The 15962-nt window shown below is 34.4% G+C and overlaps 1 protein-coding gene across 1 annotated transcript; it reads left to right on the top strand.

The window, feature by feature from the left end:
• The first annotated feature begins 277 nt into the window (after positions 1-277).
• LOC120165340 (monothiol glutaredoxin-S9-like) lies at positions 278-659 on the top strand. The gene has a single exon (XM_039174884.1). It carries the CDS (start codon positions 278-280, stop codon positions 581-583), a length of 306 nt encoding a protein of 101 aa, XP_039030815.1. The 3' UTR covers positions 584-659.
• Positions 660-15962: the final 15303 nt, after the last annotated feature.

The raw sequence follows: 15962 nt of genomic DNA, 5'->3' as shown, positions 1-15962 counted from the left end.
AGTTTCTTTATAATGTTCTGTCAGACAATGGAGTTTACTCTATGATGTTCCCTATAAATACTCCACCATCGGAGCTTAAGTTTCAGGTCCACCAAGGTTTTGGACCCTTTTCTCTCTTTCTCAAACTCCAACCTCCCACCACCATTCAGTCGAATGCAGTGATCCAATAGTCGTTAAGTTTTAAAGTGAAATCGAAAGTATATCGTGACTTCTCTCTGAGCTTTAGCATTTTCTTCATCCCACGTTAATTGTAACGACCGCCTTAACTGCAAAAGACATGGACAAGGTGATGAGATTGGCTTCGGAGAGTGGAGTGGTGCTGTTCAGAAAGAGCTCACGTTGCTTGTGTTATACGGTCAAGATTCTGTTCCATGACCTTGGGGTGACCCCGACGGTTCACGACATCGACCAAGACCCTGAATACAGGGAAATAAAGAAAGCCCTGATGAGGTTGGGGTGCAACACACCGGTTCCGATGATCTTCATCGGGGGAAAGCTGCTTGGATCCACAAATGAAGTCATGTCCCTCCACTTAAGTGGAGGGCTGATCCCTTTGCTGAGGCCGTATCAAGCTTTGTATTGAACTATAATACAAATCAAAATACTCTTTCTAATTATGACATTGAAAGAAATAAATTGACTAAAAAATCAGTAGTCTCTCTGGTCTGCTGTACGTATTGTGTATCTTCTTTTTTTTCCATGTTAATCTCTCATGAGATATTCTACAGCTTTGCTTTAGCTCTCTATATCAATTTAATTTGTTCCTATTTCTTAATGAAGTTTACTTTCTATATGTACTTCTGCTTAAGCCATTTATACCGACTTACAAACGTTGATATATATATACACCCTAGCAGTCATAACATCAAAATTTGAATAAATAAGTCATTTTTTCCATACACCAAATTATATGATCTCAAAGTTCTAGATGCTAGTCATAAAGTGATTAGTTTAAAGCATCTTCACAAAATCCTCCATGATCAACCTTTCCATCGCATGCATCGATCATAAGGATAATTCAAAGTTTGTTACTTTTGAATGGAGTAAAAAATGCCAAGTATAAGGTGTTGCTTTGTTGAGTCCCTTGACTATTGAAAGTTACAAAATGGTTCCTGACTATAGGTCATTTTTTTTGAGTCCTCCGACTATTAAAGTTACAAAATGGTCACCCAACTATTTATATATTCCAAACTCATCATTTTCCATTAAGAAATTGACGGCCGTCTGAGATGGACATTACACTATTGACTGTGATATGAGAAAATATTATCCCATAATCGTTTTTTATGTATTTCATTGATCAAATTTCTGTTTACATTATGTCGTTGAACTAGTGCTTAAAACATTATGTTGGCGAGCCAATACTTGAAAGCAATGGTAATGCCAATAAACATCATTAAAATATGATTTCTATCATATCTTAGTCAGCAGGTTAACATCTAACAAGTGTTAATTTTTTTTTAAAAAAGGACGATTTTAGAATATATAAATAGTCAAATGATCATTTTGTAACTTTTAATAGTTGGGACTCAACAAAAAATCATTTTATAGTCAGAAGACCAAATTTTAACTCTTAATAGTCATGATACTTAACAAAACAAATTCCTACTATTTTGTTGTTAGGAATATCAAAAGTTGTTATTAGGACCTTTTATATTATAATTTTTTTTATATATTTGTTAGTGTCACTTTTTCCATCTAGAAGCAACTCGGGTAAGTTTCTCAACATTGGAAACCCAGTTGCATTCCAACAATGTAAAAATAAATACTCTATTCGTTTCAATATATTTGTTCATTTTAATTTTTAAAATTATCTCGTTCAAAATCTCCTATTACAAAATTTAATTTAAAAAAATTATATATTTTTTATCCTTATTTGTCTCATTCTTTTACGTCTATCAAAACAAATAGGGTAAACTATGCATTTAGTACCTTAACTATTAGTTTTATTTCGTTTTAGTACCAAAACTTTCATTTCTTTTAAACTGTCGTAACCGGTTTTCGTCCGGGCACGAATTTTTTACTTGGCGGGAAAAGTGATGTGAATAAATGGTTTTTAAAATAATTTAGGAGTCGCCATCGGCCTTTTGGGTCAGGTAGGTCGAATACCTAAAAATTATCTTTTAAAAGAGTTTTAAGAAAACATCAGTTAAAAGATGAACTGATCTGCGTTTATAACCAAAAATTCGTTCTTTTTAATAATAAAAAGGGATTCGTGGTCGGTTACGTTTAGGGAAAGATTAGCACCCCTACAACGCCACAAATTGGTACTTTTTAATTATAAATTGTCTCTACTATTAGAAATTAAAAATTAAAAATATATTTAATTTATAATCCTATTTAATTCAAATATTTTTAAGAAAATATATTAAACATAAATAAGATATTTACTTATTTAGAAATATCAGAAAAGGACTTCTAGGTGCCTTAAGACAGCTCTTTTCTTCGATATTAATAAATATTATAATAATTTAAATAAAATTAAATTATAATTTTTATAATATTTAATTTTAAAATATCAGAATTGGACATCCAGTTGTATTAAGACTGCCCTTTTCTTTGATATTGAAAAATAAATAAATATTAAACTATGATAAAAAAAATAATTTATGTAAAATAAAATTAAGATTTAATATAAATTATTATTTATTATATATATATATTTATATGACTATATAATAATAACAAAAATAATATTTAAATATGAAAAAGTAAAATTAAAACATAAATAAACAATAATAAAAATAAAATTAGAACTATATATTTAAAAGCAGTAAAACTTTATAATAAATGAAAATATTTAAAATTAGTGACTAAATTATAATCTAATAAAATTAAATACCTAATTCATAATTATTTATTTAAAATTATAGGGATTAAACATGTTATTTTACCCATTTATTAATTTAGTGACTAAAATAAAATTATATAAAATTTTAACATCAAATTAAAATAAATTAAAACATACTGTTTAGGATTAAAATATTAATTAACAAAATTACAAGGACTAAATCTATTATTTATCCTAAAATATACTATTTAATACTAATAAGGACTAAAACATAATAAAATAAAATTCGAAGGTCAAATTAAAATAAACACAAATAACTGGTGGTGACTATTTTGTAAAGATTACAAATATGGAACACCGCGGAAGGGGTTTACCCCTTATAAAATTACAGAAATACCCTCCCCAAAATGGCGTCGTTTGGGAGAGGATATTTAAACCCAAAACCGGCTGGCCCTACGGGCCATTGTTCTTATTTTCTATTTTGCTTCTCTCTTTTAAAGAGAGAGAAGCTCTCATTTTCTCTCAACTGAAGAGAAAACCGGCCACCAAATTAAAGATATCAACTCCTAGAGGCCAAATCTGACCTTCTTTTACCCTAAATCCCCTTAGATCGATCTAGATCTAAGTTTTTTTTACCTTCGATTTTCGGCTTTCCGACGACGCAAGGAGGCTCTGATGACTATGATTTCCTCGGTAAGTTTCTCTCCTCTCTTTTCTTTCAATATTTGGCTGCTGTGGGTGGTTACTGTCTATTCGTATTTGTCGTTATTGTGATCTATTGTTCTCCGTTGCTCTTTGTATGTGTTGGTTGCCCCTCTGTTTTGGTTATCTCCGGTTCTTCCTCCTCTCTTTTTTGTTGTAGGTGTGGTCGATGGCTTTTATAGCCATCGACGGTGTGGCTCTCGGACCAGTCAAAGGAATGGAGTTCGGTGAGTCACCGAGCTATGTGGTGACTCACCATAGAGCTCGACATGTGGAGGGGCAGCTGGCTTCTGGCGAGGCGGCGATTTCGTGGCGTGGCATTGGCAGCTGGAACGTCTGGAAGCAGCGGCGGTTGAATGATAACCTAGGGTTATGAAACCCTAGGGATTCACGCTAGTATCCTGTGGACCGTTGGATAGAAGCGGCGACTGGGTGTATGGGATGTAAACCTTAGAAGGGTTTAGGGTTACTGTTGGGGCCTGGATGTAACCGAGTTATAAATGGGCTTTGTAATATTTAATAAATAATATATAATAATAATAATAATAATAATAATAATAATAATTTTAATAATAATAATAAACTTAAATGAAAAATTGATGTCTACAGCTGCCCCTCTTTGCTCATCCTTGTGTTAACAAGAATAGAGCAAAGACGAAAAAGAAAATAATTTTTTCATTTGGCTTCTTTTGAGCAGGATGGAAATGTTTGAAAACATCATGCACTAAAGGGCTTACAAAAGATCCGAAGGTTTTGAAAACATCATGCACTGAAGGACTTACAGATGACCCGAAGGTTTTTGAAAACATCATGCACTAAAGGACTTACAGATGACCCTAAGGCTTTGAAAACATCAAAAAGCTCCCGAAGGCTTTTTGGAAACATCATGCACTGTAGGACTTACAGATGACCCTAAGGCTTTGAAAACATCAAAAAGCTCTTGAAGACTTTTTGAAAACATCCTGCACTGTAGGGCTTACGGATGACCCGAAGGTTTTGAAAATATCAAAAAGCTCCCGAAGGCTTTTTGAAAACATCATGCACTACAGGACTTACAGATGACCCTAAGGTTTTGAAAACATCATGCACTGAAGGGCTTACAGATGACCCAAAGGCTTTGAAAACATCAAAAAGCTCTCGAAGGATTTTTGAAAACATCATGCACTGAAGGGCTTACAGATGACCCGAAGGCTTTGAAAATATCAAAAAGCTCCCGAAGGCTTTTTGAAAACATCATGCACTGAAGGGCTTACAGATGACCCGAAGGCTTTGAAAACATCATGCACTGAAGGGCTTACAGATGACCCGAAGGCTTTGAAAACATCAAAAAGCTCCCGAAGGCTTTTTGAAAACATCATGCACTAAAGGACTTACAAATGTGGGAAATAGTTTATTAAGTAAAAAAACTAAGGAAATCGTTTTCTTACTTTTCAACAATTTCATTTTTAGAAAAGATTGAATGAGAAACTATGGAAATCGTTTTCTCATTATTTTTCAAAATAACATGTTGATTGGGTAACGTGCCCAAATCTCAAGATAAGGCTGTTGGAAATAGTTTACTAAGTAAAAACTAAGAAAATCATTTTCTTACTTTTCAACAATTTCATTTTAGAAAAAATAAAATGAGAAACTATGAAAATCGTTTTCTCATTCTGTTTTTTTTTGTTGAAATAACATGTTGATTGGGTAACATGACCCAATCTGAAGATAATGCTCATTTTTGTGGATTGCGTCCATCTCTTCTTCAGATGTTTGCATGATTCCTGTATTTGTGGTTTTGAATACCTTCTTTGTATAAGGTATTTTTTACCATGAATCTTCTTGTTCTTCCGAAGATCTGTAAAACTTCATGTTTGAATGCACTCAAATGTATCAATGAAATGCACTGTCTATTGTGTAAATGATATTCTTATGAATGCATGAATGTTGATGCAATATTCATTTGACTTCAAAGTGGTGAACTTGGTCTTCCTTCACTTCATCATTTATTGCCAGGGTTACCTCTGGATATCAGTGTAGAAACTTATGCTATCAAGCTTGCATTTCTACAGAATCATCTGATCAACTTGTATCTTTGTATCTTCTTTGCTTTATTTAAGTCTCAGAATAAATGTTTCACTTGTGTAACTCTTGTCGTAGTCAAAATTATGACCTTGATGCCTCATTTTGTGTTGGATAACACCAACTTTATTTGCTTGGACTTGTGTAGGAATTCCATAAAGCTTTCAATCTTTGAAAAGAGAATCTATCATCTTTGAAGAGGTAAGATGTAGATATGCCTGACTCAGCAAGAATTAATTGGGAGAGTAGAGTCTGTTCTGTTTTAACTCTTGAAACACATCATAAGGAAGATTTATTCCAATTCCTTTCATGTCTCCACATATAATTGGTTCTTGAACAAAGCACCACAACCTGTCGTTTAACTAGTTTCTTGTGGTTAAAATTTCAGCTCTCCATCTTCGAAAAGAAATCTTCATCATATCTCATCTTATAATCTTGAAGTTGAAAAAGACAAACTTCATATTGGATCAATAAATGAAAACCATATGATCACAACATTGGTTCAACATCAGAATAGCAGGTTCGTAAAACATTTTACAGCGCATTCATCCTTTCCTGTGGCTTCTGCTCAGATGTTCGTAAAACATTTGACAACACATTCTTCATCTCATGTGGTTTTAGCTCTGATGTAAAACACTTGACAACACATTCATCCTTTTCTGTGGGATGTAAAACACTTGACAACACATTCATCCTTTTCTGTGGCTTCTGCTCAAATTTCTCAATTATTGAAGTTCTTCACCTATTGTTCAAAGTTTTTGAATGACGTCACAATACCACTTGAGAACAAAACTTAATAGGAATTCAAGTGTAATGTTGGTATGACCAAAAAGTTGGTCAATTTCACAAAATGTGCTGGTGTCGAATTGAATAGGAGATACCAACAAATCTTGATTTCATCTCTGGAAAAGGCAAATGTGATACTGATCATGCTTTCTTTCATAATGAGCATTATAGAAAGTAGAAACACTTCAACTATAGGATCAATGTACAGAAAGATATCCGTGGAATTTTTGCAGCTGGGGATGAAACACAAATGATAAAACCAAAATAGATGAAAACTCAGTTCACCATGGCTAGCAATGATGATCCCAATAACAACGGGAATAACAGTAATATAAGTGAGAGTCGAGTCTCCCTTTTCAATGGCATCAAGTAAGCAAAAACTAATGTGAAAAATAGCTTCGTAATTCTAACAGTATGGTTGAAACTAACTGCCAGGAATCTCAAAGAAATATTTCCAATCATCACCGACACACAGAATGCAAAATTCAAAGCCGAGATTTTGAGGAACTGAACTCTGGATCGAGTAGTCTGCCTGGGGACCATCTTTATCCATGCAATCATGATGTAGTTTATCAAAGAACACACTATCACGTGACACATGGTTTAAGAAGATTGGGTATTTGAAACCATACTTGCTGAGTAGATATTTGTTCAACAACATGATCATAATATAACTGCTTGATGAACGAAGCAATTATGTATAGTCAGCTCGACTATCACTGTTTCATCATTTTCATTCTGATCTTGACACAGGATGATGTGGGCCATCAGCATGCCCCAACATTGTGCTGATAAATATTCAGAATATTTTAACATTTTTGATTCGGATTGAAAAGGGTTTTCAGCATGCCCCAACATTTGCTTCTTGTTAATCTGAGCCTTCAAAATGCCCCACATGTATCTGTCTGAAGTGAACTTTCGAGATGCCCCAATATTATGCTTCTGATTCAACTCTCAATGTATGTTTAACTGGAATATCATGATCCTCATGAGGTCCAATTTTGACAATGCACTGTGGTGTTTGTAGCTTTCTTCATGCCCTAAATCTGTTTATCTTAAATACTCTCATTCTAGTGTCACTGAACAACAGTGTTGTCAAGTAACTGGAGAAATTCTCTTTATGTTGTCACAAATTTAAGAAGTACATAATCATTCTGACAGAAACGTCTGAAATGAGGTGACCATTTTCTGTATCTAGAGGGGTCTAGTTAGACAGAGCAATATAAATAGTTTGGTGATCCGTTCCAGGCTGACACAGTGGCTTATCATCTTTCAGTGAAGGCCATCTCTGAAATATACTTTTTTGTGGGAGAGTAACCAATTTATGCAAACAGTAATCTGATGCAATAGCAAGACTACATATACAGTGGTACATGCTCTTGAAAAATCCACACCCATGCAACATGTTGATTCTTATAACAACTCATCTGATTATGAAGCGATCTTTCAAGCTGATTTCACATATATTGATCGTTCTTTCTGATACCGAGGAAATCCTGAATTCTGATTCTGATGAGGAGAATAAACTGTTATACTTGACGAAAATGGGATACTCAGAGGCTAAGACTTCAATAACCATGGAGAAATGTGGTCCAGATTCATCAATTACAGAATTGACAGATTTTATATGTGCTGATCAAATGGCTAAGGCTGCTGATGCACTTCTTTCAGTAGAAGATAGGAATTCATTATGCAATGACCCCAATTACAAGCAAAGGCGAAACTTGGGCTATGATTTTTGAAAAGGAAGCAGCAGAGGAAGCTTGAAAAGAAACTTCTTAATGAAGATGATCATGCAGTTCATCTTTCAATTCCAATGATTGGTTCTGGGGTTTCTACCGAACCAGATCAGATAACTCAAAGAACACTTCCAGAAGATGCTATAGGGTCTCCTTATTTCTACTATAAGCAAATTCATATTTCAAATCCAATGATTGGTTTTGGGGTTCATACCAAACCAGATCAGATAACTCAAAGAACACTTCAAGAAGATGTTATTAGGGCTCCTTATTTCTACTACGAGAACATGGCACTTGCTCCAGTTAATGTTTGGATTGGAATATCATAGTACTTATTTGATGTAGAGCCAGAATTTGTAGATTCGATACATTTTAATACTGCTACACTGAAAAGGGGCTATATTCATAATCTGCCAATTGAGAACATATTTCCTCTTATCTTGTTTTCTCCACGCACCATACATGATGCTTTTCTATTGACAATAAACTGGTGACCTTCCTCGGATAAAGTTGAACTGTTTACAAACATGTACAGGAAGTGCCAAATTGACAGAAAGGATTCGTAAGGCTCTTGAAACTTATGACGATGAGTCACCTTCGAGTGTCCAGAAGTATGTTCTTGACGAGTGCCGAAAATGGAATCTGGTATGGTTTGGAAGGAATAAAGTTGTTCCACTTGAACCTGATGATGTGGAAATACTTCTAGGTTTCCCTAAAAACCATACACGAGGAGCTGCTAGAGATATGTTCTCCGGTGATATCCATGTCCTATCTTTTTTCTGGGATCAGCGATGCAGAGGTCGCCTTCTACTGTCTTGGCATATCTTTGAAAACAGATGTGCAAGAATTGAATGATGATCGGTTGGAGCAATTGATGAGTAGATTTGTCGAATTCGACCTTGTTGTCAGTGGCATCCAACGTAACAACCTTACTGGAAGAAATAAACATCATCAGGATAAACTAGAATATTTTTGTTGGTGCATTTTCTTGCAATGACTGCTACGACATCTGTCTCTTCTGCTGTTCCAATATATCCCACTCTTTTCGAATCATGGAATGGTTTAGTTGACAATAATATTGGTCATCTTCAACTTTTGGAATCTTGTAACCAATATTACCCTATATAAAAGGCCTATAAGGATAGATTCTGTTTTAATGTCTTATTCTGTGCCATAAGTCCTCAAATTCAAATTCAGCAATCTTCTGAAGGACATAATGAATATCATCTTGACAAAGAAAGTGATCGGCATAGAAGAAGTAACAATTATGTATCAAGACTTGAGCCAGCATCACAGTATAACCAAAGTGCAGGTAGTGACTTGTTCATGGCTTTATGATGTAATCTTCTAGAGAACATGAATTGATGGTTGGGGAAAATAATCTGTCTGGTGATGCTTAATACCCTCAGCATGAGATAAACGATAATTTTTCTTGATGAACTACTAATAATGTCATAGGAGAGTGTCACAAGTTTAATTCTCCAGACTTTCTGGCTTCTTGGACCACTGGCTTTAAAAAATGTGAAGTGCTTCATTATTCTGGCCTCGTTCATTCTTTTTTTTACAACAGAGGTAGAATAAGCAACAATTGCTTCACGGACCTTCCTTATTTGAGACTGTCCTGTTTGAAAATGTTTTTTCTCCTTTCTTTATTGAAGAATGAAAGAATTTTATAAAGTATTACCCCTTTCAGGTTCACAATATAATCAAATCATAAGCATGAATTCAAAGAATATCAAATAAATCAACTACACTTTTAAATCATTCAAAAATCATAGTCTTATAGCAAGTGTCAAAATTATTGACTGATTTGAGGTGTAGGTTGATTTTGGTAAAGTAGGTTCTTTCAAGTTGGTTCAGTATGTCACTTCGGGCTTCCACTAACTTGAAGAAATGGTTGTTATGCTCATCTTGTAGAGATATTTCTTGATTCCAGAATCTCAGGAACATCTTTGGGATGTGTGGTGCTTCATTAAGAGCTTAAGATTGTCTCTTATGTCGTTGTTGCACCATTTAATATTCGAGCCACCTTTTCAGGTTTTCAACATGAATCCTCATTTGGTTTCAAGATGTTATTTAAAAATTTACATCTTGAACCCCCCTTTATCATTTTTTATATCATGCATTAAAGATTTTAAAAACCAATTTTTGCAAATAAAAATCAATCTTGAGAGGCGGAATGAATTCTGACGATATTCTCGTTAGATGCCTTCAATCTTGCTTTGCTTGACTTAGATATGCCGTGTTGGGGATTTTTTCATCCTCTGGATCCCTCTAGACTGCCAAATTTTGGGTTCATTTCCATTTTCTCATATCTTCATCATTTCTTGCTCTTCTTGTTGAATATGAATCTTCAAATTAATTGTACTCGATCCATTCTGTAACTTGAGGATCCCTGGAGTCACCTATCTTGATTCAAATTCTCCCCTTTTTCTTTTTCCCCTTTTTTTTTATTTTTTCTCATTTTTCTTTTTTAATCTTTTTTTCTTCCTTTTTTCTTCTTTCTTTGCTGGATGAGTATAAGACTTCAATTTCTTTGAGCGTCTCCTTTTCCTGTTGTCCTTTTTCTCTTTGAGAATCTGAGTTTATTTGGTTTCTCATAACTTTCTCATCCATTTTTGCCAAGACCAACGCTTCTCCAGAAAAGGTATTCTTTACAACGTATGGCCCTTCCCAATTAGGCATCCATTTCCCCCGGAAATCTTTATGTATAGGCAAAATCTTTTTTAGCACTAGATCATCTTCTTGGAATTCTCTTGGATATATTTTCTTGTCCATTTCTAATGCATTTGCTCATGGTAAATAGCTTTCAATTGTTTATCATCAATAAGGTTTAATTGATTAAATCGAGCTTAGATACATTCAGTATTCTCCAATTTTTCCTCCTTTATGATACAAAATAATGAGATCTCAACTTCAATTGGTAATACTGCTTCCATCCCATAGACTAAACAATAAGATGTTGCCCCAGTAAATGTTCGCACAGTAATTCAATATGCATATAAGGCAAAAGGTAGCTTCTCGTGCTAATCCTTGTAAGCTTCAGTGGTCTTTGTAATGATCCTCTTAAGGTACTTATTTGCTCCTGCAAATGCCCTATTCATCTTTGGGTAATATGACACTGAGCTGGCGTGCTTGATCTATGCTCGAAGTTTAGTCATCTCATACATAGAAGTCTTTGTAAAAAGAGGTATCTCCAGGGTGATGAATATTCAAGATTAACTTTACTTATATGAAAAATGTAATTAATGCATGATATATTTATTTCAATCAATCATTTTTTCTTCTCTGAGTATGCCCTAATCACTCGAAATCATCTTCAATGAGTTGGTCCATGATGCCTCATCTCGTCTCTTCTTGTAGTAAGATTTACGGATAATTGAAAGTTTGGTTCTTTTGAGGTTTTTTGGTTTATGATGGTTTTGTGTTTGGAAGGATAAATGTGTGACTCTTAAAGTCATGTATATGGTGGAAGGTAGTATCATCAATCAATTCTACCCGAGAGGATAAATATCTAGAGTGAGTTTCTCAAAAATAGGTAGAGACATTTCTTCAGAGTCTTAGATAAATGTAGTGTCAATTGAAGATATAATTTTACCACTTGCCAATAGATCTATAACTCTTGAAAAATTAAAAGAATATTTAATCTACTTGATACTCAATAATCTCAAGATTAAAACTTGATTCCTTGCTCATAACCATAAAAGCAATACAAATTTATTTATTGCACAAAAGGTGGATAAAGGAACAAAAAACATATTCAAACAAGATGATGAAAGTAGAAAGGTACTACAGTGGTAGATATCAACTTCCACTTGTTTATCTATCATGCCTCATTATAATGTTAGGTGTGTAATAGGACTAAGGTTTTTTCCTCATTTGCCTCCCATTTATTGATCATTTCTTGTGTCAAGACTCCCTTGTCAACAAGCATCTCTATTTCTTTCAACAGTGGCCTACAATTGCCAATAGAATGTCCAGATACCCCTAAGTGGAAATTACAAACACTATCTTGATCATAGCTATGAGCAGAAGGGTTTGATGTCACTTTAGTTGGTCTTGGTGTGATGTATTGACCTTTAACCAAATGAGGATACAAATCTGAAATGGAAGTTTGGAACACTTCCAAAGTTTTTCTTGATCGCATGACTTTCTTTGGTCGATCCGAACAGTTATTTGCTCTTTTTCTTTTACAGTTGCGGGGATTCTGGATGCGACATACATTCACATCATCAGCTTTTGTTTTCTGATCAGTCGGGCTCTTGGATGTGACTTTTGAGTTTTCTTCACTGATTACATTCTCAATTAAATCTCAACTTTTCATAAGATTCTTGAATTCCTTCGTCGGATTTTCCTGCATTAACTCGCAGAAAGGAGCGGGAATGGAATCCCGAAACATATGTGATATCTCTTCTCCTAACATGGGAGGTTGAACTTGTGCTGCCACTCCTCTCCATCTTAGGGCATATTCTTGAAATCTTTCATTGGTTTTTTCTTTACTCTTCTAAGATCCATACGTGTTGGAGCTAAGCCTTTAACATACCGATATTGTCCCAAAAATGCATCAGCTAGATCTACCCATCTCTTGATATGTTCTTGGGTCAACTGATTGTACCAGACTACTGTTGGGCCAACAAGACTATCATGGAAAGAGTGAATTAATAGATCATCAGAACTCAAATATCCTTCCATTTTTTTGCAAAACATTCTCAAATGGATTAAGGGACAACTGGTGCCATCATATTTCTCAAAATCAGGCATTTTGAATTCATGGGGAATAATCAAATCTGGAACCAAGCTGAGCTCTCTTGCTTCTAATTCTTTGTGGTGGGCACTAACATCTTTCATGTTTCTGATTGCTTTCTCTGTCCTCTTGACTCTCTCCTCATATTGTGAATAATTAATGAGGCTATTCTTTGGGTTTGAGTGGGATGCCCCAGGGTATGTTATCTTTCTCGACTCTTCAATCTGATGGCACGATTTCTCTTTAGCAGTTATCTCTTCTTTATCAGATTCCATTCCCTGAATAATTTGATCTTATCCATCTGGTACTGAATATGACGCTTCTTTCCTTGTATCCCGAGGTAACCCTGTCAATTGTTCTGGCCACTGGTCTTGTAGTCCCTTATAAGATTGCTCCATTGTTTTCATGATGATAGTAAAGTAATATGAATGAATGGTCTTGGTTTTTACTGTTACAGAACCTTTCATGAATTATTTACATGTTTTTATAATTAAAGTACATAACAATACTTAAATAAAAATGTGAAAAATGCATAAATGGAAAAATAAGAATGCAAAATGTGCAATTCAAAGGCAAACATAAAAGTATGAATGCAAAATGAAAAATGCAAAGATGCAAAATGAAAATGCATATATGAAAAGGTGTTACTCAAGAGTGATCATCTTAGAACAGATTTCATTGAACACAAAAGTCTTCGTGCATTAAACAAAACTTTTACATATAGGGGACAACTTTCTTATTTTCTTCTCTAAAACCAAGTTAGTTTATCAGCTTATGAGCCATATTGCTTGTCTGGATTGCAGCTTCTTCCATGACATTCTGGTGTTCTTTCATCTCCTGTGTCAATTCTCGGAGTTGCTCATTTTCCCTTGTGAGATAACCTTTGTGTTCAAAAAGTTTTTGGACAAGATCTTCATGTATGTTGCAACTCTTTTTCAGTTTGGTGACCCCTGTTATTCACTCTTCTGAGGTGTTTCCTATGCCATCATTTCGAAAAGCTTGATTGATCTTCTGGAAATCTTCCTGCATGGTTTCCATTTTGGTGCTCAAATTATTGTTTTCCATCTTTAAATGACGTATTTGAGCCTCGAACCTCAGTAAATCTTCTTCTTTCTGGGCGCCCCTATTGATACCCTTACCTTTGAAGACTTTTGGTATTAATCTAGCAGGACCTTTGGTTATCAAACTAGGTCGATCATTTACCATAAATTGTAAGGTTCCATGATCCAAAAGACTTTGGACTCGACGTTTGAAGGCAAGACAATTCTCGATGGTATGTCCTTGAGCTCTGGCATGATATTCACAATGAACATTGATGTCATACCAATTTGGATACGGAGGTTGGAATGGTTTTATGTAATATGGAGCCACTTCTCGTTCTTCAAGTAACTTTTCATACAACTCTTTATATGATATAGGTATAGCATCAACATGAGAACCGCCTTTTGTCTTGGATTGAACCTAAGTTTTAGATATCGGGAGCATACTAAACTTCAATGATTTCAGGTTACATGATTTCTTCTCTTCTCTGAGAGCTTTTACAATTGTCATCATTTCTTTGGTATCTCCAGATGACTTGTGAATACGGATGATGATTGTCTGTAACTTCTTCAATTGATTAGGATCAGAAGTCCCTTGCATATTTGAGATTGCAGGATTATGTTCATTAAGCTTTCTCTCTTTCTGTGCAGGAATCTCTTCTCTTTTGGCCAAAACAGATATTCTATCCATCATCTTGGACATCTGCTCTCTTATTTCTCGTATCTCTTCTTGCTCCTTAATGGACACATGATCTCTAGGTGCATAGCTTTCTTCTATCCTCGGAGTTCCCTCAGGATGTCTTTTCTTGGCCACATCATATTTTGTTTGATCATAGAACTTTTTGTCCATTTATGATTTCTTTCCAATATGATGAACAGTCTTTCAAGTAAACACCTTTTGGTTATGCCATGATCATGCAATGTAAACAAAAGGAATCAATATGAACAGATTAGAGCAATATAACATGCATGAAAAAAATAAGAAAAAATAGAATAGTCAGTACCAATTAATGGAAAAAATCGATCTATCAAGGTATAAATCTTAACCTCATGCTTTCTAGTTCCATGCTTTGTTTGGAAAATTTATCCTAACCGCATGATTTCTAGTTCGCATGCATTTATTCAGGAAAAAGAAAAGGAAATAAAATAAATTAAAAGCTAGAGCTTATTTCTCCTTTGTGTATACCTATGAACAGAGGTTCAGTATTGTCTTAGATCATAAGAATTTCTAGGGTTCATTATATGCAGGGTTTTTAGTTCTAGAAGTAAAGGTACTCAAACTGTCCTTGTTGATGCCCCCTTGGGCTATCAAACCCTCAATCCCAATCCATTACAGACTTTAGTGGATCGAGTTCAATTCGAGGGGACACATTTCTCTATGCCTGACACGGAGAATAAATTCTCACGAAAACATAGAGCATATGAACCCCAAAAGTTACTTGCTAGGTCTAACACAGAGAATAAATTCTCACGAAAACGTCGCTTTCACTCCCACTTAAAAGGGACAAACTCAATTATAGAGCTTTATATTATGCAATACAAGTGTTGTGTGTGAGGAGAATTATTTAAACCTCTGACAGAAAAATAAATAATGAAAATACTTGCAAATAAAATGAAATAATATATATAAATACTATAAAAATAATAAGTATATATAAAAAATTTGAAAAGAAAGAATTATAAATTAAATATATGAATTTTTAATTTATTATAGACAATTTATAATTGATTTTAAAAGTTTGAACGTCCCCAGCGGAGTCGCCAAGCTGTCGTAACCGGTTTTCGTCCGGGCACAAATTTTTTACTTGGCGGGAAAAGTGATGTGAATAAATGGTTTTTAAAATAATTTGGGAGTCGCCATCGGCCTTTTGGGTCAGGTAGGTCGAATACCTAAAAATTATCTTTTAAAAGAGTTTTAAGAAAACATCAGTTAAAAGATGAACTGATCTGCGTTTATAACCAAAAATTCGTTCTTTTTAATAATAAAAAGGGATTCGTGGTCGGTTACGTTTAGGGAAGGATTAGCACCCCTACAACGCCCAAAATTGGTACTTTTTAATTATAAATTGTCTCTACTATTAGAAATTAAAAATTCAAAA

Source organism: Hibiscus syriacus, unplaced genomic scaffold, assembly GCF_006381635.1.
Source record: "Hibiscus syriacus cultivar Baekdansim isolate YM2019G1 unplaced genomic scaffold, ASM638163v2 tig00111582_pilon, whole genome shotgun sequence".
Lineage (NCBI taxonomy): Eukaryota > Viridiplantae > Streptophyta > Magnoliopsida > Malvales > Malvaceae > Hibiscus > Hibiscus syriacus.
Note: the sequence above shows the minus strand (reverse complement) of the source record. Positions and strands in the feature narration are given on the sequence as shown.